Raw genomic sequence first — 24,282 nt, 5'->3', positions numbered from 1 at the left:
ACCTCGCCGACGCCCGGGCTGCGGGAAAGTTTGGGGAAGGGTGACTAGCGGGGCGGCGCCCTGGCCAGGAGGGTAACCCCTCGCCCCGGCCTCCCCGTGGTCGCAGGGGCGACGAGGCCGGCGGGGAGGAAGGACGAACTACTCAGACGCCGGAGCCGGAGCCCGCCACCTGGCCGCGAACACCAAATCTCACAGGCGGCGCGGGGCCACGGCGGGGGCGGAGTTACGGCGGATGGGCGGGGTTTCAGCCGAGGAGCCGGTTCTCATGTGACACTATGAATAAAGTAATGATAAAACGGAGGTGCGAGGGGGTTCCATAGTGTAGTGGTTATCACGTCTGCTTTACACGCAGAAGGTCCTGGGTTCGAGCCCCAGTGGAACCAAAGGAGCACGGTTGATTTTTCACTCTTTGAAGAAGAGAAGTGCTTTTCTTTCTCCCATTAATTTTTTTTTAATCTTTATTTGTCTACTTTTTGGAATGTTTTTATCGCAGAAGCGTAATGACAGATAGCCACTCCTCCCATCCCTGCCGCCCTCGCCCGACCTAGGAAACAGCATAAGTGGGGGCTTGGCCGTGTTGTAGTCCCGAGGGCGACCCCGCCCCGCCAGGGCCCTACCCCGACCGCTCCTTCGGTGCTCCGGGGCGACCTCGGGAACTCCGGCGCTCGTGGGAACCAAGATCACCCAGCACGGCCCCTTCCTTACAAACCAGGGCAGGCCGGCCCTCCAAAGCCTCCAACTAAACTATGGCAGTACAGCGGTGCTTTGACTGCAGTTAAATTATTAAAGGTTTATTATTAATTTTTTCAGTAAACTCTAAAATACAGAGCAGAGAAAACAATAGTTCTTTTCTTTCTAGTACTGCAGTAGGGTTTGTTAAAGAGACCTTCGTCTGTTTAATGAAGAATCCATACATAGTATAGAATAAGCGTCAGGCTTGTGGACACCCCCAAAATGCTGATTGAATGAGTAAACTTTAGTTCCTTTTTGTTCCTCTGTATTAGTTCATTACAGCTTCGCTTTGGGGGGTTATTATCTTTTCAATATTGACCTTTTTCATCTTTGACAACAGGAGTGAAGTAAAGGTCTCTGGGACCCTGGGGGATTGAGGTGAAAAAGGTCAAGAACTAAAGTGGTGGCCAAGAACTAAAGAGGGAAGCGGATTAATGTACAGCACGGTGATTACAGTTAACAATATTGTATACTTGAAATTTGCTAAGAGAGTGGATCTTAAATTTTGTCACCAGACACACAAAAAATGGTTACTTTCTGAGACAATGGATGTGTTAACTAACCTTATTGTGGTGATCATTTTGCAATATATATGTATACGGAAAAAAAAAGGGAAGGGGAAACTCAGTATTTTTCTTTGAGTTTTTCCACATAGTTTTGTTCATACAGTGGGTAAATTTGTATCCTTATCTAACTCAGGATTATAACACGATTGTCCTTTTTATTACAATCACTTCATTAACTTTTTTTTAAACCTTCTTAACTGTTTTTAAGTGTATAGTTCCGAAATGCTAAGTAAAGTCACACTGTTGTGAAAAAGATCTCCAGAACTTTCTTACCTTGGAAAACTGAAGCTCTGTATCCATTAAACAACACCCTCCCCACCCCATCAACTTTATTGTTATTGGCTGTATAGTAATAATAATAGCTAATTATGTTAAACACTATTCTAAGTATTTTTTATGTATATCATCCCATTTAAGCCTCAAACTAACTCTATGAAATAGGCATTATTATCACCATCATACAGATGAGAAAATTGAGGCACAGAGAACTTAAGTGACTTTCCCAAGGCTACATAACAACTGGTTGAGCCGGGATTTGCATCCAGTCTGGCTTGGGAATCTGTGCTCTTAACCCTGCCTGCTGTCCTGAATCCCCTATGTAGATTGTTTCCAATTTTGTCTTATTATAAATAACACAGCAATGTAAATCTTTGCCTGTAACTGACCGCCCCCTCCCAATTTTGTATTTTCCTGAGTGAATAGGTGTAAACATGATGCCAGCTTGCTTTCTGAGAGGGGGAATCCATGTCATTTTCATAGAATTCGAGAATGTTAGTGTTTGTTTGGCAGGAAATTGCTCAAGGTCACCCCCTAGAAGATGATGGCAGAGAAAGGATTAAGACCTGGGTCTTCTGATTCTAGTTTCTATTTTCCTCCACTGCTTCCCTTACATTTAAAGATAGAATAAAGCCAATACCTTCCTTTGCTAAACTGACCTCAGTTGACGTTAGCTTCTCCTCTGAGACTTCTTATTGAGGCAGGTAACTATGTGGGTTAACTTAGCGGGGCTTGGCCAAAGCCCTAAGAAGTAAATGAAATAAGATGCTTAATGAGGCCAGTGCTCAAGTTAAGCTGCTGTTCCTAGGAAAGCTCCCCACTTTGATAAGGAAGAGCAGCAGCTAAGGACGAGGGGAGAATGCCACGCAAGATAGAAGGCTTCTTGCTTTTACTTCTCTTTGGCTCTGAAGGTATGTGCTATCAAACCATTAGCACTCATTAAATACCTAATAATACAACTGACTTAATCATACAGCTGATTAATAGAAATGCAACCAGAATAATTAAAATATTATCAATTAGCAAAGCATGCTAATTAATTAATGTGTTATTAATGAACAACAGTTGTCTTTGTGTGATGCAGTCCTCTTTGTCTCACCACTGGCTTTCTGGTTCTGTGAGGAGCCTTCTGAAGTTCAAAGGATGCTTAAAATGGGACAGAAAGAAGGAAGGGTCTCAAAAATCGTATGAAATAGCTATAAATTGCAACAATTCATAAGAAAGTGTGGTGTATTCTTGAAAGTTTTTGGGAGTCAAAGTTAGAGTGACTATAGAATTTAGTCTTCCAAACCAGGACACTACTGAGAGTGGTGGAGGATGCTATTAATAATTTTGCTGGGACAACAGGTGTGAACCAGGACTGTCCCAGGCAAATCAGGGTGTAAGGTCACCCTAGTTTAAATATGGATTAACATAGCATGCCGAATACAACTGGACACTAATAGAAAGCATAATCCAACTGAGAGTCAGGAATCCCCAAAGACTCAATATACTCAATCATTTTAAAATTTCTAAATATAGCCCTGGCGGGAGTGAAATGCTTAATTATGGAGAAATTGAAGGCAAATCTCTAAAATGTCATCCAATTCAACTTTTAAATTCTCTGTCAATCTTTGAAATCATGCTCTTCCATGCCTCTCTCAACTCTTAAGGACCCATCAACTCAGACATTAGAAATTGGTTCTTTGTGGTCACTGTGTATTTATGTGCGTTACAGCAAATAAATAAGGAGGGCAGGAAGGAGGCGACCTCTCCACTCTGCCAATGACCTGGTAGACAGACATGACAAAACTCACACAGAGTCCGAAGCCCTGGTTTAAATCATTCTCTTCTCTACTCTCTCATTATATTTTATTGGTAGAATACTCACTTTCATGATTACCCAATCTCAAAACTTGTGTTAGTCACATTTCTCAATATTTGGAAAGACCTGTAAAAATATAACCCCAAGGTTATTTTGCAAACCCCCAAGACATATTTCTAAGTAGGGCGGGGGGGGGGGGTTGTTGTTTTTCCTTTACTCCGTGCCTCTTCCTCACCAAGAAAATCTAAACAGAACCTTTCAAGGCTTAGATCCCAATACCCTTGGTTCTCAGACATCCACAGGGCTCACCCTCAGACTCCTCTTATTTGTGATTGGCATTGAGATTCATTCATCCACTGATTCATTCAAGAATCCATTGATGTCAGTTCAAGAATCCATTTCTGAGTTCCTGCTATGATAGGCCAAATGCTGTGTAAGAACTTGATACACCTGGCAGATTCTTGTTTTCGCTGTGCCAACTGTAAAATCTTTGTTCCGTGACCCCTAAATGGGAATAAGCCCTAGAAAAGTTATCAGGCCACTTTTCAATTACACCCGCGCAGTCAGAGGATAACAGTAATAAAAGACACGCTGTCAGGAGGCACAGTGCACAGCACTCTTTCCTGTTCTATAGCTTATCAATCTTTGTGCATGGCTGGGGAGCTCCAGAAATTTCCACGAAGAACAGAGAATCCCATCTGTCCTGGTGGAATGGAATGTGGTCCAGCAGGTAGGCTTGAAACACTTAAATTCTCTTACCCACCTAACCCAGGCCCTCCACCCTCACGGGCATCAAAGGAAAGCAGCCACACCAAAATTTGGCTTGGCAACCTAGGTGTGCTCTACCCTGAGCTAGAGGGATACGCCAGGAGGCAGAGAAAAAAGGCAGAATACAACTGCTGCACTTAATCAGTTTACAATCCAGATAGAGAAATAAGGCCAATGCACAGGGGAAAGATGTATGCTGCACAACTGGGAACCTGAAGACAAAGGTTCTTTGTCTAATTTACTCTTTGCTGTTTCTGTTCCACGGCAGCAGTGGATCCTTACTACAGTGAAATAAGGTAAATGGATTGACTCCACTCATGCGTTGGATGAAGGGTCATTGGGGATACACACATCATCATCGTAAAGCACTACCTCTGTCTCTTAACTGAGGCAGGCTTCTATTTATCTTGCATTGTACATTTCGGATTACATACCGATGATGATTTTTAAAACACCCACCTTACTGAAGTATATTGTTCCACTGCTTGGTCATGGCTATTATATAAAAACAAGCCAAAAAAAAAAAAAAATCACCAAGCCTCATCTTACAGGTGAGTGTGTATCCTTCCTTGCAGGTGTGTCAAGCATCAGGGATAGCAGATTTTTTTTCAAAGTAGCTTTATTGAGATGTAATTTACATATCACTAAATTCACCCATTTAAATGGTGTAATTCAATGGTTTTTAGTGTACTTACAGATTTGTGGAGCACACAATGTAATTTTAGAACACTTTCATCATCCCCCAAAGAAACCAGTAGACATTAAGTACTCACTCCCCACTTCCCCCTCCCCCTAGCCACTGTCAACCACTGATCTACTTTGTCTCGTATAGATTTGCCTTTTCTGGACATTTCATTTAAACAGACTCATACAACATATGGTCTTTTGTCTTTCACTTAGCATATTTTTAAAAATAAGTTTATTTATTTATTTATTTTTGGCTGCGTTGGGTCTTCGTTGCTGTGCATGGGCTTTCTAGTTGTGGCGAGCAGGAACGACTCTTCGTTGTGGTGCGCAGACTTCTCATTGTGGTGGCTTCTCTTGTTGCAGAGCACAGGCTCTAGAGCGCAGGCTCAGTACTTGTGGCGCACGGACTTAGCTGCTCCGCGGCATGTGGGATCTTCCCGGACCAGGGATCGAACCCGTGTCCCCTGCATTGGCATGCGCCACCAGGGAAGTCCCTAGCATATATTTTTGACATTCACCTGTGTTGAAGCATGTACAAATAACAGATTTACCCCATGAATATGCCTGTCACCTAAAAGAGTAACACTTTCACCCCAGAAGCAATTTCCTTCTTTCTTCTTTGCCAGAGGGACATTATTGCAGCCTGCTGTTTTTCTCCTGTGTCTTATTCTTGTTTCTCAAATAGATTGGAAGGTAGTTATAGACAGTTTCTATCATTCATAATTTTATGCTTTTCTCCTCGGCTTCACCTGTTTCCATGGGAAGGAAAACTCTGTATTTAGTGACAGCCAAGCAAACAGACTGAAATAGTCTTCCCTAAGTGTGTCTAATGTGCACTTTGCTTTCTGGCCTTGCAAGGTACATTTCGAGAAACAGGCATGCTTGAATTTTCTGGCTGCAGTAACAAGCATTTCCCTATGGAGTAGCCCTTTGAGCAAAAGGGCAGAATTGTCCCCTATTGCATAAATCTAAGGCTGGTGAGTGGCAGACGTCGCAGACCCTCTGGTGGAAACCTGTAACCTGGAGGAATCGCGAAGATGATCTGAGTGAGGAGAAAAATAGACAACCATGTAATCCAAATCTTGCCCTTTTTCCTTTAAAGGCTGACCTGTTTTCTTTTGCTCATCCCAACAGTGTTATTTTCTGATATCATAAGACATTGTCGTCAACACGATGTTTGCTTTTGTTCGCCAGCTTTGGGGTGATTAAGTCATTTCAGGGATGACAGCAGCCACGTTGCTGCTCCCTTGGTGACAACTTTTCCTGTAAAAGGCTTGTTGTTCCTTCTCTCTCCGCTCATTTCCATAAGATCTGGTGCCTCACAACCCCAGGCTGCCTACAGACAAACGCTTTCTGGGGAGAGGAGTCCGGGAGGGGAAACAACGCCAGAAATCTGATTGAGCACAGGCGGTGGTTCTGAAACCAGGTCTCCCTCTTGGGTCTCTTCCTCTCCACAGGTAGAAACCTCCCCGCCCTTTCCTTTTTGCCTTCTGCTTTGTTTCTGCACAAGTTGGAGCCCCTCTGGGGGCCCACCCATGGACCCAGGTAATGCAAAGGCCCTGAGCGCCGTGGCAATTAGAGGGGCCTCATGTGAACTCTGGGCTTGCTCAGTTGCAGCTGCACAGACCTTCTTCGGTGCCAGGGCACGTCCTCTGGGCCAATTTGATCTGGTTAGTAAGGCCGCTCTGTCAGTGACCCACACACCTCACCTCTGGTCCCCCCAAAAGAGAGTCTTGGCACAGCTGACAAAGCCTTTCTGCTTTTCTGCCATCCCAGCTTCTCTGGAAGATGGGGCAGAGCCGAGTGCCTTCTGCATTAACAGCCCTTAAACCAGCTAGATGCCAATTGCTCATCTACTTTGCAGTTCTTGGGGAGCAGCTGTGGGGCTGACACTATGGGTTCATGTACACATTAACTGGCCTTTCCCCTGAGCTCTAGTAGCTTCTACCCAGCTGCCCACTCAACCTCAACACTTGGGTGTCCCGTAGGTCTCTCGAAAGGAACATCTCTACCCCATCCCCCCTAAATCCCTACTTCCCCTGGAATCTTCTCCTCCCCTAGTAAATGGTAGCTCTATCCTCCCAGGCACTCAGGCCTTGAACCTCTTTTTATTTCACACCCACGTCATCTGTCAGCAAATCCTGTTGGCACTACCTTCCAAAGACAGTGAGAATCCAGCCACTTCTCATCACTTCCACTGCCACTACCCCAGGGCAAAGCCACCATCATCTCTCCCCTAGATGACACGCCAAGCACCGGCCTACCCCAGGGTCTTTACATGCTATTGCCTCTGCCCAGAAGGCTCTGTCCACAGGTATGTCACTTCCTTCAGGTCTTTGCTCCAATATCACCTTCTCAGTGAAACCTTCCCTAAGCCCCAAAGTACCACTCCCTGTCCCTCCACCTCCCTGCTTTATTTTTCTCCATAGCAGTCATCATTATTTTACATATTATATATTTTATTTATACATTCACTACCCCCTCACCCCCCACCCCCACATTAGACTCTTAAGTTCTAGGAGGGCAGGTGTTTTTTTCTGTTTTGTTTACTGGTATTTCCCCAGCACCTAAAACTAGGCCTGGAATATAGCAGATGCTCAAAGAAAATTAATGAATGAATGCTTTGGGACCAGTCATTATCAGCTATCTTTTATATCAATTTCTCTAATTGCACGGGTGCTTAGATAAACCTGTGGATAAGAAAGAAATAGGATACAAAGGCCAGAGCAAGCGGTGAGTTCTACATGAGGGACAGAAAAAGTCCTCTTCATAGGGAAGGGGATAAGTAGGCAGAAAAGTTGGGAGGGGAAGGCATTTGAGGCCAAGAAATCATATGCACAAAGGCATACAGGCGTGAAACAGCCTGGCACATTTGATGAATTATAAGTAATAGAGAGTGCAAAAAATAAATTTGGAGAGGCAGCCAGGAGATACATCACGGCAACCCCTTGAAGGACACATTATTATTATACCCATTTTAGAGATGAGGAAATAGAGAGACGCAGTCATATAACTAATAAATGTCAGAGGTGAAACTGGGGCCATGGTAATGGGGACCCAACAAAGGGTCTGGAGCAAGAAAGTGACACAGTCAGGCATTGGCAGTATGGAGGATGGATGAGGCAACGTCTCTCTTTAGCAAGGAGAATATCCAGAGGAGAGAGGAAGCAGTAGTGGGGGTGGAGAGGAAAGATGGCTCCCGGTAGACACTGGATGTGGGGGTTTAGGAAAAAGAAGTGACTAGGAGGAGTCCCACGTTTCTGGATGGGGTAGTAGGTGGATGGTGGAGCCATCAGTAGGCTAAGAAATAGAGAAAAGAGGGGCTTCCCTGGTGGCGCAGTGGTTGAGAGTCCACCTGCTGATGCAGGGGACACGGGTTCGTGCCCCCGTCCGACAAGATCCCACATGCCGCGGAGCGGCTAGGCCCGTGAGCCATGGTCGCTGAGCCTGCGCACCTGGAGCCTGTGCCCCGCAACGGGAGAGGCCACAACAGTGAGAGGCTCGCATACCAAAAAAAAAAAAAAAAAAAAAAAAAAAATAGAGAAAGGAGAACAATATGAGGAAGGATGGAATGAGTTCAGTGTTTAAAATTTTTTTTTTTGCTGAAGTAAAACATACATCCAGAAGAATACAAGTAAGTGTACAGCTCAATGAATTTTTACCACTAAACACACCCAAGTAACCAGCACTCAGATCAAGTAACAGAACTTTGCCAGCTCCCCAGACACCCTCCCTGGGCTTCCTCCTTGCCACTCCCCACCCCAAGTGTGACCACGACCCTAATGTCTAGTGGCATAGATGACTTCTGCCTGCTTGTGTACATTTTAAATGGATTCATGTAGTGTGTCCACTTTATCATCTGACTTTCCACTCAGCATTGTTTGTGAGACGTGGCCATATTGTGGCATGGAGTTGTAGGTCATCCATTTTCATTTCAGTATAGTGTTCCACTGTGTAAATCTACCACTCGTATCCATTCTACTCGTGATGGACATATGAGTGTTTCCAGTTTGGGGTTTTTACAAATACTGTTGTTACAAATAATCTAGTACATGTTTTTCTTTGTTGGAGAACATATGTATGCACTTCTAGTGGGTAAATACTTAGGAGTGGAATTGCTGGGTCATAGGGCACATATATGTCCAACCTTTGTATAAATTACCAAAGAGTTTTAAAAATAGGTTAGACCAACTTATACCCCCACCAGCAACATATGAGAGTTCAGGTTTCTTCATGACCTGGCCAGCACTTGGCTGGGTCCAGTTTTAGATAGTGAGAGACATCTATGGGGAGCTATCCAATAAGCCATTCAGTGCACATGTCGAGATCTTGGGGGTGGGAGTAGAGGAAGCCGAGCTCTTGAGAGAGATTAAGAAGGATTATTTAGAGTGGTGGGAGAAGCAGGTGAGTAGTGTGATGGAAGCTAAAGGAAGATGGGAGGAACTGACAGCACCCAACACTGCAGCATGAAGATGTAAGGTTAGTGTTGGGAAGAGTCCATTGGATGTGAAAGTAAGAAATCGATGGCGGGGGGTGGGGGGGTTAGAGTGGGGGAGGGACAAATTGGAAGATTGGGATTGACACATACACACTATTATATATAAAATAGATAACTAATAAGGACCTACTGTATAGCACAGGGAACTCTACTCAATACTGTGTAGTGGCCTATATGGGAAAATAATCTAAAAAAGAGTGGATATATGTATTACAGATTCATTTTGCTGTACATCTGAAAATAACACAACATTGTAAATCAACTATACTCCAATAAAAATTATAAACAAACAAACAAAAAGAAGTCATTGGTCACTTCCTTTGCCAGCACAGGGCTTGGCCTCCTACCAAGACGGTGCTCCCTAGTCTACATTGCTACCTGAGACGGTCAATTCTGCCCATAGCAGGTGAACCAAGGAGTCTCTAGGAACGAATCATCAGTGGACAAGGGACCAGGAGAGACAGCAGTTTGCTGACCACAGCTGAGAGATGGCCCTGAATCTGCCCAGGCGAAAAGATATGCCCCCTCGACTCCCCTTACAGCCTATGCATAACCCAGCAGAGGACTCACCATGTGTGTCGTCCAGTGGTCTATCTTCTCCTGAGTCCTCAAGCCCCTTGTGGGCAGAGAGTGAGGCTTCCATTTCAGAAGGCCCAGGCCCTGGTGCAGGGCCAGGCTCACAGTGGACACGCGAAAGTGGTATGTGAAATGGATACATATTATTTAAAGAAAGACACAATTTGAAAAAATAGCTTTATAATTCTAATGAAAAGGATGAGACCATTCCTTTAACTCTTTAAAACAATCTGAAAGTTTTTGGTGGGCATCAGATTCAATATTTAGATAGCAAAGTGGTTAAGGAGGGACTTTTATATCTACTGCCTACACTCAGGTTTTGTTTGAGATTTTTATAATAGGTATGTGCTGCCTTTATAATCAGAAAAGAAATAAAGGCATTTGTTCTGTTGAAAATGGAAAATGGAACTTGGTGTGTTAAACCAGCGCTGTCTAATGGAAACTTGCGCAATGATGAAAATGTTCTGTATCTGTGCTGTCCAGTACAGGAGCCACTAGCCACGTGTGGCCAGCAAACACTTGAAATGTGGCTGGTGTGACTGAGGAACTGAATTTTTAATTTTATTAATTTAATAAATTTAAATTCAAATAGCCACATGGGACTAGTGACTACCACAATGGACAGTGCAGCTGTAAACAATCAGCTTATGCTAATATAGACAAACTCCTTTCCTGTTAAATCGTGCATTCATTCTATTTATTCATACTTCTGTGAAGATAGGTTAAATGTTAGTCTTAGGTTAAATTTTACACATTTTCAATTTTTCCACATCATGTATATGGTATTTACACTTTGATTGTGGTTTGATATTTCCTGTAGATAATAGACAAACCTAAAAAAATTTTTTTTTAGTATTTTTTTAACAATGTCCTAATTTTAAATCACCTGAATGTGTCACTTCCCTACTTCCTCAGCATCTGTGGATGTTTCTCCTGGCACGTATTTACTTACTTTGACTTCTTCCAGAAGGGGCTTTGTTAACTTTTATGTGACTGTGATCATTTCACTTTTCCATGTAATGAATCATTTGTTGAATTTTTCTTTCTTTTTTTAACTTGATGTTTCCTTTCATGTCCTTTTGCTCAGCCACACTGGGATTATCGTCTACTGAGGTATGTTACAGTAAGAAGGCTGGAATTCATATGGTTACTATTTTTGAAGATTTTTCCTAGCCAAAACAATGTATAGGATTATCACTTTTTTTTTAATGTATTTTTAAAGGTTTTTTTTTTTTTTTTCCTGGTGGTGGCAATAGCATGTTTTATCTGGACAAGCTCCAAGACTGGTTTTTTTAATGAGTGAATGCAAGTAAACCAGGTCTTAAATCAGATGGCGGAATCTTGAATCCAGTCCCTTTTAAAATTGTATCCCCAGAAAGGACCTCCAGGAGATGTAAGGCGCCTGACCTCGGACTGGGGCTCCTCGAGCCCCTGAAGATAGATATAATGGGGTGGACATGGCTCTCTATGTGGGTGTGTCTGTGAGATTTTTAGCTGGTCACCCAAGGTGGCAAACATTTATCTAGACTCAAAGATGAGCGGCAACTGTGTGGGTTAAACTGGATTTATAATTCAGTTGTGCTGCTGTAGTGTGATAGCCGCCACAGACAATAGGAAATGAACGAGCAAGGTTTTTGAATGCGAGCTTTTCCAGTGGTGCTGACCACAGTTGCCTTTGACTGTGACTTTTCTGAAGCTCCTGCCCCTCTGGCTTCCCGCAGGATGAGGGTGAGGATCCCTGGTACCACAAAGTGTGCAAGTGCGATTGCCAAGGAGGTGCCAATGCCCTGTGGTCTGCAGGCTCCACTCCGTTAGACTGCATACCGGGTGAGTGTCCCCTCTCCTTGGGGCACCAGATCCTTGGGGTATCCTTGGGAACACCCTGTTTCTCCTCTTTCTTTCAACCCTGATGAATTAAACCCCCTGAATGCCACGTTCTGGGTTTTCTCCAGTCGGCCATTGAACTTCAAATCTCAATGGCCACTGCTCCAACAAACTGCACTGATGTCATTGTTCAGGACAGTTTCCTGGATCTCTACTTGGCCTTGGTGAGATGGTAAGATGGGACCTAACTTTCAATGAAAGAGACTAATGGAATTTATCGAAAATAAACTAATGATAGGCAGCAATTTTGAGAAAAGCACAGGCTTTTGAGCCAGAAATACCAGAGTTGGAATCTTGGCTGCATTGTTTTTTAACTCTGGGACCCCCACTTTGGCCTTTTTCTGTCAAATGGAGGCAATACTACTGTGCCCGGATATTCATTGCTCACCAAACAACCACGTGCTTCCCCACATTCTCAGCCCCTTCCCAGTCAGGTGGCTTCACAGGAGCAGTTCCAGCCGATGGAAGCCGTGTCTCTTCTGAAATGAGGTCCACTTCCCTGCCTGGGAAAGTGGCTTCTCCTTTAGTCTGGGTGCTGGGGAGGTTAAGTGGAGTAGAACTTCCTGCTGACCCGCAATGAACCACCTGAGTGAAAAATCAACCTTTGTTGTGTTAAGCCTCTGAAATTTCTGTGACAATTCGTTCTGCAGCATAAACAGCCTCTCCTGACTAATATGAATGACTTCCTCTAAGGCAGGGGCCAGCAAACTTTGCCTGTAAAGGACCTGGCGGTAAATCTTTGTGGCTCTGTCGGCCATAGGGCCTCAACACCTCAAATGGAAGGCAGCCACAGACTGAATGTAAATGCATGAGCATGGTTGTGCTCTAATAAAACGCTATTTATAAAAACGGACCCTGCTGTAAGGAGTTGTTACGAGGAATAAAATGCATGAGGCATTAAAGCATCTTGTCCTGGACCTGGCACACTGCAGCTCCTTTTCTTCCTGCCTTCTAAGAGGTCACACTCTGACTTTCAGAGGCTCGGGCGGCCTATCACACATTTGCCACGCTCAGTATTTACCACAGCTCGGAACCTCTTCTGCTGAAACTGTCCTTGCCCCCCCTTTCCAGGGTTATGATGGCGCCATGCGGCGGCCCGTCATTCACTTTACATAATCACCTAATAAGAGCTCCAGGAGAGAGGTTTGTGTGCAGCGTGTGAGCTTCTCTGCATTATTTCATTAAATTTGCATTAAAATAGCAAATGTGGGGGAGGGGGGCGTCCACAAAGGCTTTTACTGCCTGTTTTCCTATATACTAAAGGGGTAGGAATTGGTTTCTGAACTAAGCCTTCTGGAAGGGAACAGTGGGGCGCAGTAGTGAGGAAAGCAGTAAGTGCTGATGAGTTCAGCGGGCTTCTCCCACGGGAGGGACGTCCCACTGAGCTCCACGGCGTGAGCTCCCGCAGCCATTCTGTGCTGGGGTGATCTGCCCAGTCAAGACTGAGGCACCCTCCTTAATAATCCATTTAGAATTCAGTTCCACCCTCTGTCATCATGTGCCTATTATGTGCCGATAGGGAGACAAAAATGAACCATTGTCTCTACGCTGGAGGAGTTTACCATTTACTGGAAACAAATGTTCTCTTCACTAGAGACATGAGACGTACTGGAATTCCAGTCCACGGAAGCTCTTTCTAAGAAGAAATTGAAAAGAGATTATTTATACGGATTGGTTTCATTGACCTGATCAACTGTGCAGCTGAGGAGGGCTGTGTGTCTGAGGAGTGTGAAAGATGACCTGGGCTGCCCAGGCTCTCTCCCCTACACAGTTGCCATGAACTTGAAGTTCTGAAATCAGAAATTCTTTTAGCTTAAGTGTTCTCCTCTCCCCACTGGGGTTTTCATTTTTGTTTTGTTTTGTTTTAACAACACAGATATTCCCAGGAAGGAAAAAAATGCAGCCTTAGTGTTAAATGGTTGACTCATTAATGTTCATTTGTTTTTCCACGGGAGAGATGATTCAGGGCAGCAGGACTAGCCACAACCTTCCAGAATTTACTTGCCTGTCAGTGCCTCAGATCCTCATTCGAACGCTGCTTGGTCTTGCTGGATCCTGAGATTCAGCGCTTCCACCAGAGTCCAACTTAGGACGGAAGGAGGCCCTAGAAAGCACAGGACAGGAGGGTCACTCAGAGCTGTCAGGAGATGCTCACAGGTGCACACTGGCTGTTACTGCCAGGGGGCCCTACCCACAGAACAGAAGGTGACCAGCTAGGTGCATTATGGCCTCCTAATCTTCAGCTTAACACTATTATATTAAAAGGTCTGTCTTTTCCAGAGTTGAGCCAAGATTACCTCGTCACTCTGAGAGGGGGAAATACGGCAGGGAACGTATCAAAGCATAAGAAATCTAATGACTCAACGCTTTACTTATATTCTGGATTTTATATTTCCATATTATATTCAAGTTTATACCCTATTCTTCTATAAATATTATTCTGTATTCCACTACATCATCATATAGATTCAAGTCTAACACATGTGCATAATAATGTTCACATGTCTTTTGTCAAAAATGGCCCTGAACTCTCTTTGTGTTCCTTTAGGTTAATATTGTTTAAAAGCATGTCTGGCCTTTATATGTCTACACATCGGGAAATTATCTACTGCATAAGAAAGGCTAGTATGTTAAGTGTGCATAGCCTGGATTAACAGCACATATGACTATGTCTTTATCGATCTCATTATCAAATCATCGCTCAGAATAGGCAGGTGTTTCCTTAAGAGTAAAATGAGTGTAGAAACAGGCTTAATAGCTTACAGTAACCTCCACTGAGCAGAAAACTTGGGAAGGACGTATTCTGTGTGTGTAAAGAGGATCCCTTTAATTCCTCCAGCAACATTATTTATGTCGCTTGATACTAGTTTAGACTCAATTGACAGTTTCTTTTTGATTAGGCCAGTGGGAGTTCTCTGGGCCAGTCAACTCCCACTTCCTCCCTGACCTCCCTGCTTCCTGTTCCTGCCATTTTCTTTGCTTATCCCCAGTGGCCACCTGAGATGGGGTGATGAAGTTTGTTTATCCCTCCATTCATCCATCCACTCAATATCTATTGAGTGCCTAGCACATGCAGGCATTCTGCTCGGCTCAGGAAAGCATGGTGAGCTAGACAGACCTGGGGAGCTGGGCAAGTGGGCAGAGATCCAAAGGATGAGGAGAGGTGTCCAGGTGAAGGGGAAAGGAGGAGACAGGGAAAATAGTAATCATGTAACTGGAGTGCCCTTCACTCCAGGGCACAAAGAGCAGGAGACATGTTACATTTTCTATTTTTCCAATTTTCAGATAACTCCGGTTTGAGTCCCCCTTTATCATGGGCTGTGTGGAGTCTAAAGACAGGAGGATTGTTGAAGATCCTGCCCCTCCCCTTTGGACTACACCTCCCCACCCACCCCACCCCCCTGCCCCCAAGGGGCCTGCAAGGGCTGACTCGGCACAGGGCCCAGGCTCAGGCTGAGGGCAGCTCCCTGCCCGGCCGGCAGCCCCCAGGGGAAGGCAGACACCTGTTGGTGGCCCTTCTCCCTCTGAACCAAGCTCAGTCCTGTGACCTTCCCAAGTCTCTGAGGGTGTCAAGAGTTCAGGGGTCCCGCCCCCCATCCCTGGTCCAGCCCCTTCAGAGGAACCATTTCCCCACTGAGATCAGGCCCCTACCACGAGCCCCCCACCACCCAGCAAGGGGCAAAGCCCAAAGCCTCTGGCCACCTCCTCTGGGACAGTCAGCTAGTTCCTGTTGAGGCCTAGACCTTCCAAATCCATAAGCCTGAGAGATGCTAGGCTGTCAACAGGCTTCTCCTCTCTCAAATCACGTTCATGCGTGTGCAAACAGCTTATTCCTTCCTGATGCAAGGAGACTCCAAATGTTTAGAAATAGGAAGCTGACCTTCTCAGGGTGATGTAGGGAGGATGATGGGGGCAAGACAGACTTGGGTAGAGGGGTGTTAGATTTTTTTCCCCTGGTGAGTCTTCACCATAAAAAACAAACATACACAACTCAAGACATTAATATACTCTCATAAATTCACCCTATTACACCAGTACTAGCTGCTTATTTTTGGTCAGGCACTACAGGCTCTACACTCTACAAACACTGCTTCATGTAATCCCAAAGCAACTTTATGGAGGCAGGGACTACTGTTGTGCCCATTTCACAGATGAGGAAACTGAGACCCAGAGAGGGTGAGCAGCTTGCCTAAGCTCACCAGAGGGAGAGTGGGATCCAATCCTAGGTCGAATTGGCTGTAAGCAGGTGTTCTTGACCTTGGCTGCCCATTACCATCACCTGAAGATTTACCCCATGCCCAGGTCATGCCCCAGACCAATGACATCAGAATCTCTGGGGGTGTGGCCTGAACACCAGCACTTCTATAACTTTCCAGGTGACGCCCAGGCTGAGACCCATCACAGAGTCTCTGCTCTGTGCCTTGGGCCAAAACACTGCGTTTTCTGGGTTAGCAGCTGTGTAGCTGGAGGCGCCAATGCCTGAGACAGGAGCACTGGACAGGGGCAGGCTTGGGGCTTGGGTGCTTAGTTTTGGACACATGAGTGTGAAGCATCTTTGGGTCACCCAGATGAAACTGTTCACTTAGAGAATATCCAGGTGGCAGTGGGATGGAGCTTGGGGCCTGGGGGCTGGGCACTGGCTCTCAGACACTGGCTGAAACCATGGGGATGGTGAGCTCATCGCCTCCCCTGGAGAGTATGGGCAGGATCCACGTCTGGACAAGCCCTTACAGGCCTCCAAGACCATTGCCACTGGCCAGGTCCCTTCAGTGTAACTCTTAACTGTTAGATGGGCTAACTGGGAAGAGACGGCAAAAGAGATGTGAGGGGAAAATAGAGAAAGAGCAAAATGCCAAGAATAAAGCAATCGGGAGAGGTGGCCATGGCTTTTCTTTCCCCTCTGCTTCTTGCCTCTGAGCTGGTGGCCCTGGAGCAAGAAAAGGGAGGTTCAGGATGGAGGGTCCTTAGAGATATCCACAGTTAGAATTTAAGTGGCGACCGAGGGCCCAACTGAAACCCAGCTTTCTGACGCTGGGGCCTTGTCCCTCCTTCCAGTGGCATGGCTGAGCTTGTCTTCCAGGTCAGAGGGGAGCTGAGGAGGTGGAGAAGCCCCCAAGGCCACAGGCGCCAGGCCCCCTGAATCCTCCAGCCAACGTCTTCCCTGGCAGACCAAGGTTCTCAAAGTGTGCTTGTTAAAAATGTGGCCACTCTGGGGGTGGAATCCTGGAAACTGCATTCTTAACAAGCCCTGATGATTTGGCCACACAAGGCGTGATGAAGTCGCTCAGAAAGCGCTCCTATTCTCTCTCCCTTGACATTATTTTAATAGGCCGCCCCCCCCCCCAAGCTTCGGGTACTTGATAAACTACAAATGCTGTCCCCTCACCCCCAGCCCCGCTGAGCTGCAGTTACTGGTGGGAGTTGGCCCTATTTCTTTGGTTCACTGGGCAGAAAGGCAGTTAAGCCGCCCTGGCCAGAGGCCTGAAGCTGTCCTTCTGTCTTCAGCCTCTGGGGACAGGGCATGACTATCCCCGCAGGCATTTTGGAGCCCCAGGATGGCATTCAAGCTTTTACATGCCTCATTCAGTTTTACTGACTTTTGAAAATTATCTGCCAGAAAGACCTCAGCACTCATTTTGCTGTTGAAGGTGATGATGCCCCAGTAAATACACTTGGTTTTTCAATCTGAACTCAAATTTATACATGGAAAGAAAGTAGTTTGATCTTCCTTACTTGAAGTTTATCATTCACAACTGGGAAACTAGGAGAATGTATTTGCCTAAGTTTATCATTTGTTTTCTAAAGAAATTCAGCTAGAATCTGGGTTTGGTTATAAATAAGAGACCCCCTAAATAGTGGCTTATTGAAATAGGAGTTTTTCTTTGACCCACACAGTAAAAAGACTAGGGGTAAGGAGCAGCTTAAAGATATCAGGGCTGAGGTCTCTTCAGTTCTCTTGGCCTTACCCCCAGGGTGCAGGATGGCTACTGTTGCACCAACCATCAGGTCTTCCTTCTAGGCAAGAGGAAGAAAGAGGGGGCAAGCAAAATCTGATCGGAAATCCCCAGCAGACATCCTCTTCTATCTCATGAGTTAGAAACTGTGTCACGTGGTCACTTCTAACTGCAAAGGTGGCTGGGAAAGATTGTTTTGTTTTGTTTTTTTAGCTGGCTACGTTGCTGCACCCAACAAAATTAGGGTTCTTTAGTCTAAAAGCAGGGAAGAATGGATACTGGGTTGGCAATTGGTAGTCTCTGACCAGGTAACTGAACACTAAATTAGTGAGAGGAAATCCGTGAGAAGCAGCAATTAATATACAAGAACCAGCTTCGGCTACTCTTATTTGGAAAAAGCAGCTCCTTTCAACTGTTCCTTATTCAACAGTCGCTCAGACGCATTTCATTCCCGCCCCACCCTTTTTTTTCATTAGACTAGTGAAAAACTGCAATTTACAAGTGGGAAGCCAGTCTCAATATATAACTGCCCTTCTTGCCTCTCACCATTGTTTTGTTCCTATAATTGGCATCATATGCTGCCTGAGGACAATTAGGGGCCTTCGTGTCATCATGTGGGATGGCTAACCCGTGTTAATGAGGAAAATAAAGAGTATGACATTTAAGTATGATATTTTCCTGTGAACCTCTTGGTTTTTAGGTCTCTGAGTTTGTGGAGGAGGTGAAGTATTTCTCAAAATTCTCCCCACCACCACCAAGAGGTTGCCATAGAACTACTTCCCTCTTTTATGAATATTGTGAGTCTCTATGGCAATCCCTTTACTTCATCTTCACTCTCTTCTCGCAAGAGCAGTGAAGAGGATGAAGACCCAGTCCTCCCATTGTGAACGGCGCCACCAAGGAAAACATCCTCCACCTTACAAAGCGCGAACGAGAGGGTCGGATTTGTCATTTCGATCATGTCGTGTTTGTTGAGTCTTGCCATGCGATATGAGTGTTTTAATGTGCATTGTTTTTCCTTTCCCAGAATGCCCATATCATAAGCCCCTGGGTTTCGAGTCAGGAGAGGTTACACCAGACCAGATCACCTGCTCCAACCTGGAGCAGTACGTGGGCTGGTATGCCTCCTGGACCGCCAACAAGGCCCGACTCAATAGTCAAGGCTTTGGGTAAGCAGAGCAAGAGGCTCAGGCGATTTTTTTTTTCATGTGATTTGAAAAAGTAGGTCTCTGTAATAAATGAACGACACAGAATGCATTTATTTATTCAACAAATATTGACTGAGTGCCTTCCACGTGCCAAGGACAGTGGATACAGCAGTGAACAAGGTGAATGAGCTCCTCGCCTTCGAGAAGCACACAGTTTAGAGGGGGGACTCTAAGCACATTGTCACACAACTGGCCATCCGCCAAGTGTGATGAGTGCTGCAGAGGAGAAGAAAGACCTGGTCCACTTGAAGCACCAGGGAAGGCTTTCTAAGGAAAAGATCTTTGACCTGAGAGCTGCAGTTGGCCAGGTGGGGGGAAGGGGAGAGAGGCACAGGGTACAGCAGGTACAAAGGCCCTGAGTTGAGAAGATCCCTCAAGTGCATGGATGGGGACTGTAAAGAAAGCCAGTGAGGTTAGCGCACAGGTGAGATGAGGCTGGAGAAGTAGAAAGAAATCAGATGGTGCAAGGCCTTATAAGTCATGTTAAGGACTGTGGTCCTTATTTTAGGGATAATGGGAGAACCCTGAATATGCATTAGTTAGAATACAGGTTTGTGCTGCTGTAACAAACAGCCCCAAAATACAGAGACTTAATCAACTTGGAGGTGATCAGGCAGCCTAGGGTTGTTATGGCAGCTGGATGGTATCAGGGGCCCAGACTCTTTCTACCTTGTTCTCTCACCCTAACATGAAGTTTCCACCTTGGGGTCCAAGATGGCTGCTCTAGCTTCCACTATCACATCCACATTCTAGTCAGGAGGGAGAAAAGAAGAGCAGAGTGCATATACTTTTCCTTTAAGGATACATACATAATCCTGCTGGCCACTTCTACCTACATCGCATTGATCAGAATCTGGTCCGACTGCCCCACCCAGCTACAGAGGAGACTGGGAAACGTGATCTTAGCTGCGTGGCCTCTTGCCCAGAGAAAATTTAGGGGTTCTATCACTAAAGGAAATGGGAAGAGGATATTGGGAGACAATGAGCAGACTCTATCAGAGGAAGATTTAAAGTTGGGGAGTATCACAATCAGATTTAGGTTTTAAGTAAAATCTTCTGGCTCTTGTGGGAAGAGCTGTTTGGTGTGGGGTACGGGTGGGGGGTGAGGTGGGGAGAGGAATCCAAGGAGACCAGTTAAGTAAGCTATGGCAGCTGTCCAGGCAAGAACTGAGGGTGATGTGGGCTAGAGTGGTGGCAGTGAAATGGAGAGAAGTAAACGACTTTGAGAAACATTTGGAGATGGAGCCAAGAAATGGATTAGATGTTTGAGGTGACAGAGAGGAAGGGGGTAGAATTCAGAGAGATGAACACTGGAATGAGGGGTTGGGGTGAGGATAATTAGGAGCTCTTTTGGGACATGTTTTATTTGAGCTGCTATATGGCATCCAGTAGAAGCTGTCTAGCTAGCAATTGATTCTCAGAGTTTAGAATTTAGAAAAAGTCTGAGATGGACCTAAAAGTCAGGAGCCACCCAAGGAGCAAGTCCAGAATTAGAAGAGAAGGCTGCCAAGGGCCGAGTCCCCGAGAAGCTTATTAATGCGCACAGGCGTGCACACGCTCACACGCCACAAAGGGAAACCATAGGTTTCCACAACTTATGAGGATATTAACTAAAAAATAAATCAGTTCCTTCAGTGGTTGCTTTGCTTTACAATTGTGAAAAGCCCTTGCAGAGCCACTTGGTTCCATGTTCTGCACATGGTGCCTACGATGGCGTGGATGACAGCACCTGAAGGAGACGCAGATAGGTATGAAGAGAGTGAAATTAAAGAAAAAAAAAAAAAGACTTACGGAAAAAGGACATCAGGGGAGACTAATGAAAAGGGAAGGGGGCTGGAAGGTGCGATTACCATGGATTTGCATGTTTTGAAGAAAAACATGCTCAACCACACGCCAAAGGTGATTTCAGCTACGGTTGAAGGCATTTCTTTGACAAATTATTTGAATCTGACAATTTTTCCTTGGGCGGTGGAGGTGCAGGGAGAAACTATACAAGTATCACAGAGGCCGGACACTTCTCGGAGACAAGCTTCTGGGTGCTTAACAGATTGCAGCTCAGACTGCCCGAGCATTGTGGGGGCTCTTCAGGTGCTGGCATCCCCTCAAAAGACAGCACCTCCCAGCTCTTTGGAGGCGCTCACGGGGAAAGGCTCCTGGTGACTCGCTGTGTCCGCGGCAGGTGCGCCTGGCTCTCCAAGTTCCAGGACAGCAGCCAGTGGTTGCAGATAGATCTGAAGGAGGTCAAGGTGATTTCCGGGATCCTCACCCAGGGGCGCTGTGACATCGACGAGTGGATGACCAAGTACAGTGTGCAGTACAGGACCGATGAGAGCCTGAACTGGATTTACTATAAGGACCAGACCGGAAACAATCGGGTATGTCGGGCTTACCCCAAACCAACTTCAACACAGCCCCTCTGGGACACCCCTCCCACCCGTCCCTGTGTTCCTGTCGCCACTCTCTGTCAGAACACTGACCCCACGGTATGGTGAATCATCCGTGCTTTCTCCCCACAACACTATCTGCTCTCTGACGACGAGGCAGGGGTCTTTTCTTGTATCCCTCATGTCTAGCACAGTTTGCGAATGAGTGCCATCGTATGTGCAAAAGAAGTCTTTGAATTCTCACATCAGCACAGAGTTGCTTGAATAATCAAGACTGGCCATTTGGATTCTGCCAAAGTCACTGGACCTTGAACGCTTTGCTGCATGGGTCTGGCTTGATCTACTACTGATGTGGCTAGGTTCTCGTCCCTTTATGTAGATATGGCCTCTCCTTACTATTGAGAGCGACAATCTCAACAAATTAGCCACTAAACTGTATAAATGGTTAAAACAAGTCCAGCTGAGAAGAAACAGTCACTTAAACCTTTGAGCAACTTTATATCCTACTAATCTCTGAGGGCTGAGACCCACCCAATTCTTGCTCATCACAGACTGAACACAGTAGACTTCTGATTTTATATATTTTATATAAATATATACACATATATACACATATGTATATTCATACATGCATACACATATATACACATATAAATATATAATCAATATTTTACATATATATATATATACACACACACACACACACACACACACACACATAAAAAATGTTATCTGCAATGAATTAAAAACTCACTAGCTGTTTGGAAATGTTAACTGCCCTTTTGTCTGAGAGGACTTCCCCCAGCTAATCTGGACATTTCATCAGGTTAAGTAGACATGTGCAGCTGAACATCAGAAGGCTCTGTACTCTCGATGACAATTTGTACAGCAAGACATTCATGGGTTGAAATTTCAAGGAGTTTGAACACAATAGGAAAAACCATCTTGATACTTGGACATTTTATTTCATGTTTGTTCTTATTAGTTGGCTTTTCAAAAAGATATGAAAATTCTTTTTCAAGCTCTACCTGTGTTTCTGAAGGCCTTGATAGTTCTTTGCAAAGAAGCGCTCCACTCCAGCAGTGGTGAGGTCTGGAGCCTGTTCCATCCTCCTTCTTCACTGGGCTCCTGATTTAAAGAGGTTCAAGGGCAAACAGCTTAGAGAAGGGGATGTGGGGTGTTGCTATTGGGAAGAAATAAAGGCAAGATCATGGCAGCCGAGGTCCTTCTTGATTTGTGTATGGATGAGGTCAATGTGGCAGCCAGATTTTTTTCAGGAGATAATCCCAGAAGGAAATGAAATGTTCCAGTGTCATTGGGCAGAGCACTAGGACTCTGGAAAAAGTGCACAGAAGTTTCTTTGAAGATATAGCCAAATATCCATTGTACCTTATGTTACAGCCACTGTGTAATTGCTATGTTACATCCCAAAACACAGGAAGCAACACCTTTTTCTATTTTGGGCACTGCTCTCCCACTTCGAGAATCTTCTCTCTAGTTTTTATGTCTTTTTGTTTTTTAGAAATATTTTTTTCCAAAAAAAGTCTAAAAAGTACTTGCCAGGGCTTCCCTGGGGGCGCAGTGGTTGAGAGTCCGCCTGCCGATGCAGGGGACACGGGTTCGTGCCCCGGTCCGGGAAGATCCCACATGCCGCGGAGGGGCTGGGCCCGTGAGCCATGGCCGCTGAGCCTGCGCGTCCGGAGCCTCTGCTCCGCAACGGGAGAGGCCACAACAGTGAGAAGCCCGCGTACCGCAAAAAAAAAAAAAAAAGTACTTGCCATTTGTATCAATGTAGACACACACAGTTAAGCTTTGGCTCACAACTTTAGAGCCAGCTCACAAGTTTTCACTTGAGCCCCACTTTGGCTACCTTTGGAACATGGGAACATTCCTCTCTTAAGTATAATGTGCTCCTTTTCAAAATTCTTGTCAAAATGCAAAAGATTAAATCACAAAATTGGTGATAAGAATCAAGCAGCATTTTCTATCAGCGCCGTCTAGTAGAACTTTCTGCAATGAAGGAAATGTTATTATCTGCAGTATCCACTATGGCAGCCACTAATCACATACAGTATTGAGCACTTGAACAGCAGCTAGTGTTACTGAGGAAGAATTGTTACCTAATTTTAATTCATTTAAGTTGATGCCTGGAGCATGTAGGTGCTGACAATCATTCAAGGTTAGATTTTGGGGGACATCAGCAAATTCTCTGCCCTTTCAGCACTGAGATTTTCCATAGTTAAAAGTTGGGGCCAACTCCAGACAGGAATCTGTCTTCCTTTTCTCTCCTCTTCTGTGATGGTGATAGGATTTCCTCCCTCTCTTTAGGTTTTCTATGGAAACTCGGACCGAACCTCCACAGTCCAGAACCTGCTGCGGCCCCCCATCATTTCCCGCTTCATCCGGCTCATCCCGCTGGGCTGGCACGTCCGCATTGCCATCCGGATGGAGTTGCTGGAGTGCGTCAGCAAGTGTACCTGATGCCCGCCTCAGCTCAGCACCTGCCAGGGGGTGGAGGGTGCAGCGCGGCCCATGCGGGAATGCTGACTTAACCACTGTGACCAAAAGGGCTGGATTTTACAGGCTCTTTTCAATGCAGAGCTGGGCAGAGAATACTTCTTTCTTTTTTGTAAGATATAGTTTCCAATTTCAGTGAAAGGAAAAGAAAATGAACTTATTCCCCACTCAGGGCCGAAGAAAATAAGAACAAAGAAAATGTCCCTAAAAACAATTTTCAAGCAAAAGCCTAAGTAGCAGGAGTAATTTGCTGCTCTCGGGTTTTTTTGGTTTGTTTTTGGTCTCAGTGACACTGTGAAAGGTGCAGTCCCAGGGGGATGAAAAGCAGCCCTGATAATTTGAAAATTCTTTTGCTTTACCATGTTCAAAACAGGAGCATACAGTTTCATAAAGCCTCCCTTTGAACACAAAGGGGGAGCAAGCTTGTG

The 24,282-nt window shown here is 45.4% G+C and overlaps 1 protein-coding gene across 1 annotated transcript; it reads left to right on the top strand.

Annotated features, from left to right (window-relative positions):
* Positions 1–2,433: 2,433 nt before the first annotated feature.
* Positions 2,434–23,818, top strand: RS1 (retinoschisin 1; the record flags this gene model as incomplete). The annotated part of the gene is made up of 6 exons (XM_082864222.1): positions 2,434–2,485; positions 10,995–11,020; positions 11,629–11,734; positions 18,773–18,914; positions 21,133–21,328; positions 23,666–23,818. 6 exons carry the CDS (start codon positions 2,434–2,436, stop codon positions 23,816–23,818), a joined length of 675 nt encoding a protein of 224 aa, XP_082720348.1.
* Between the last annotated feature and the right edge of the window lie 464 nt (positions 23,819–24,282).

This window comes from Leucopleurus acutus (assembly GCF_964270905.1).
Source record: "Leucopleurus acutus genome assembly, chromosome: X".
Classification (NCBI taxonomy): Eukaryota; Metazoa; Chordata; class Mammalia; order Artiodactyla; family Delphinidae; genus Leucopleurus; species Leucopleurus acutus.
This window is presented reverse-complemented; position numbering and strand designations above follow the sequence as displayed.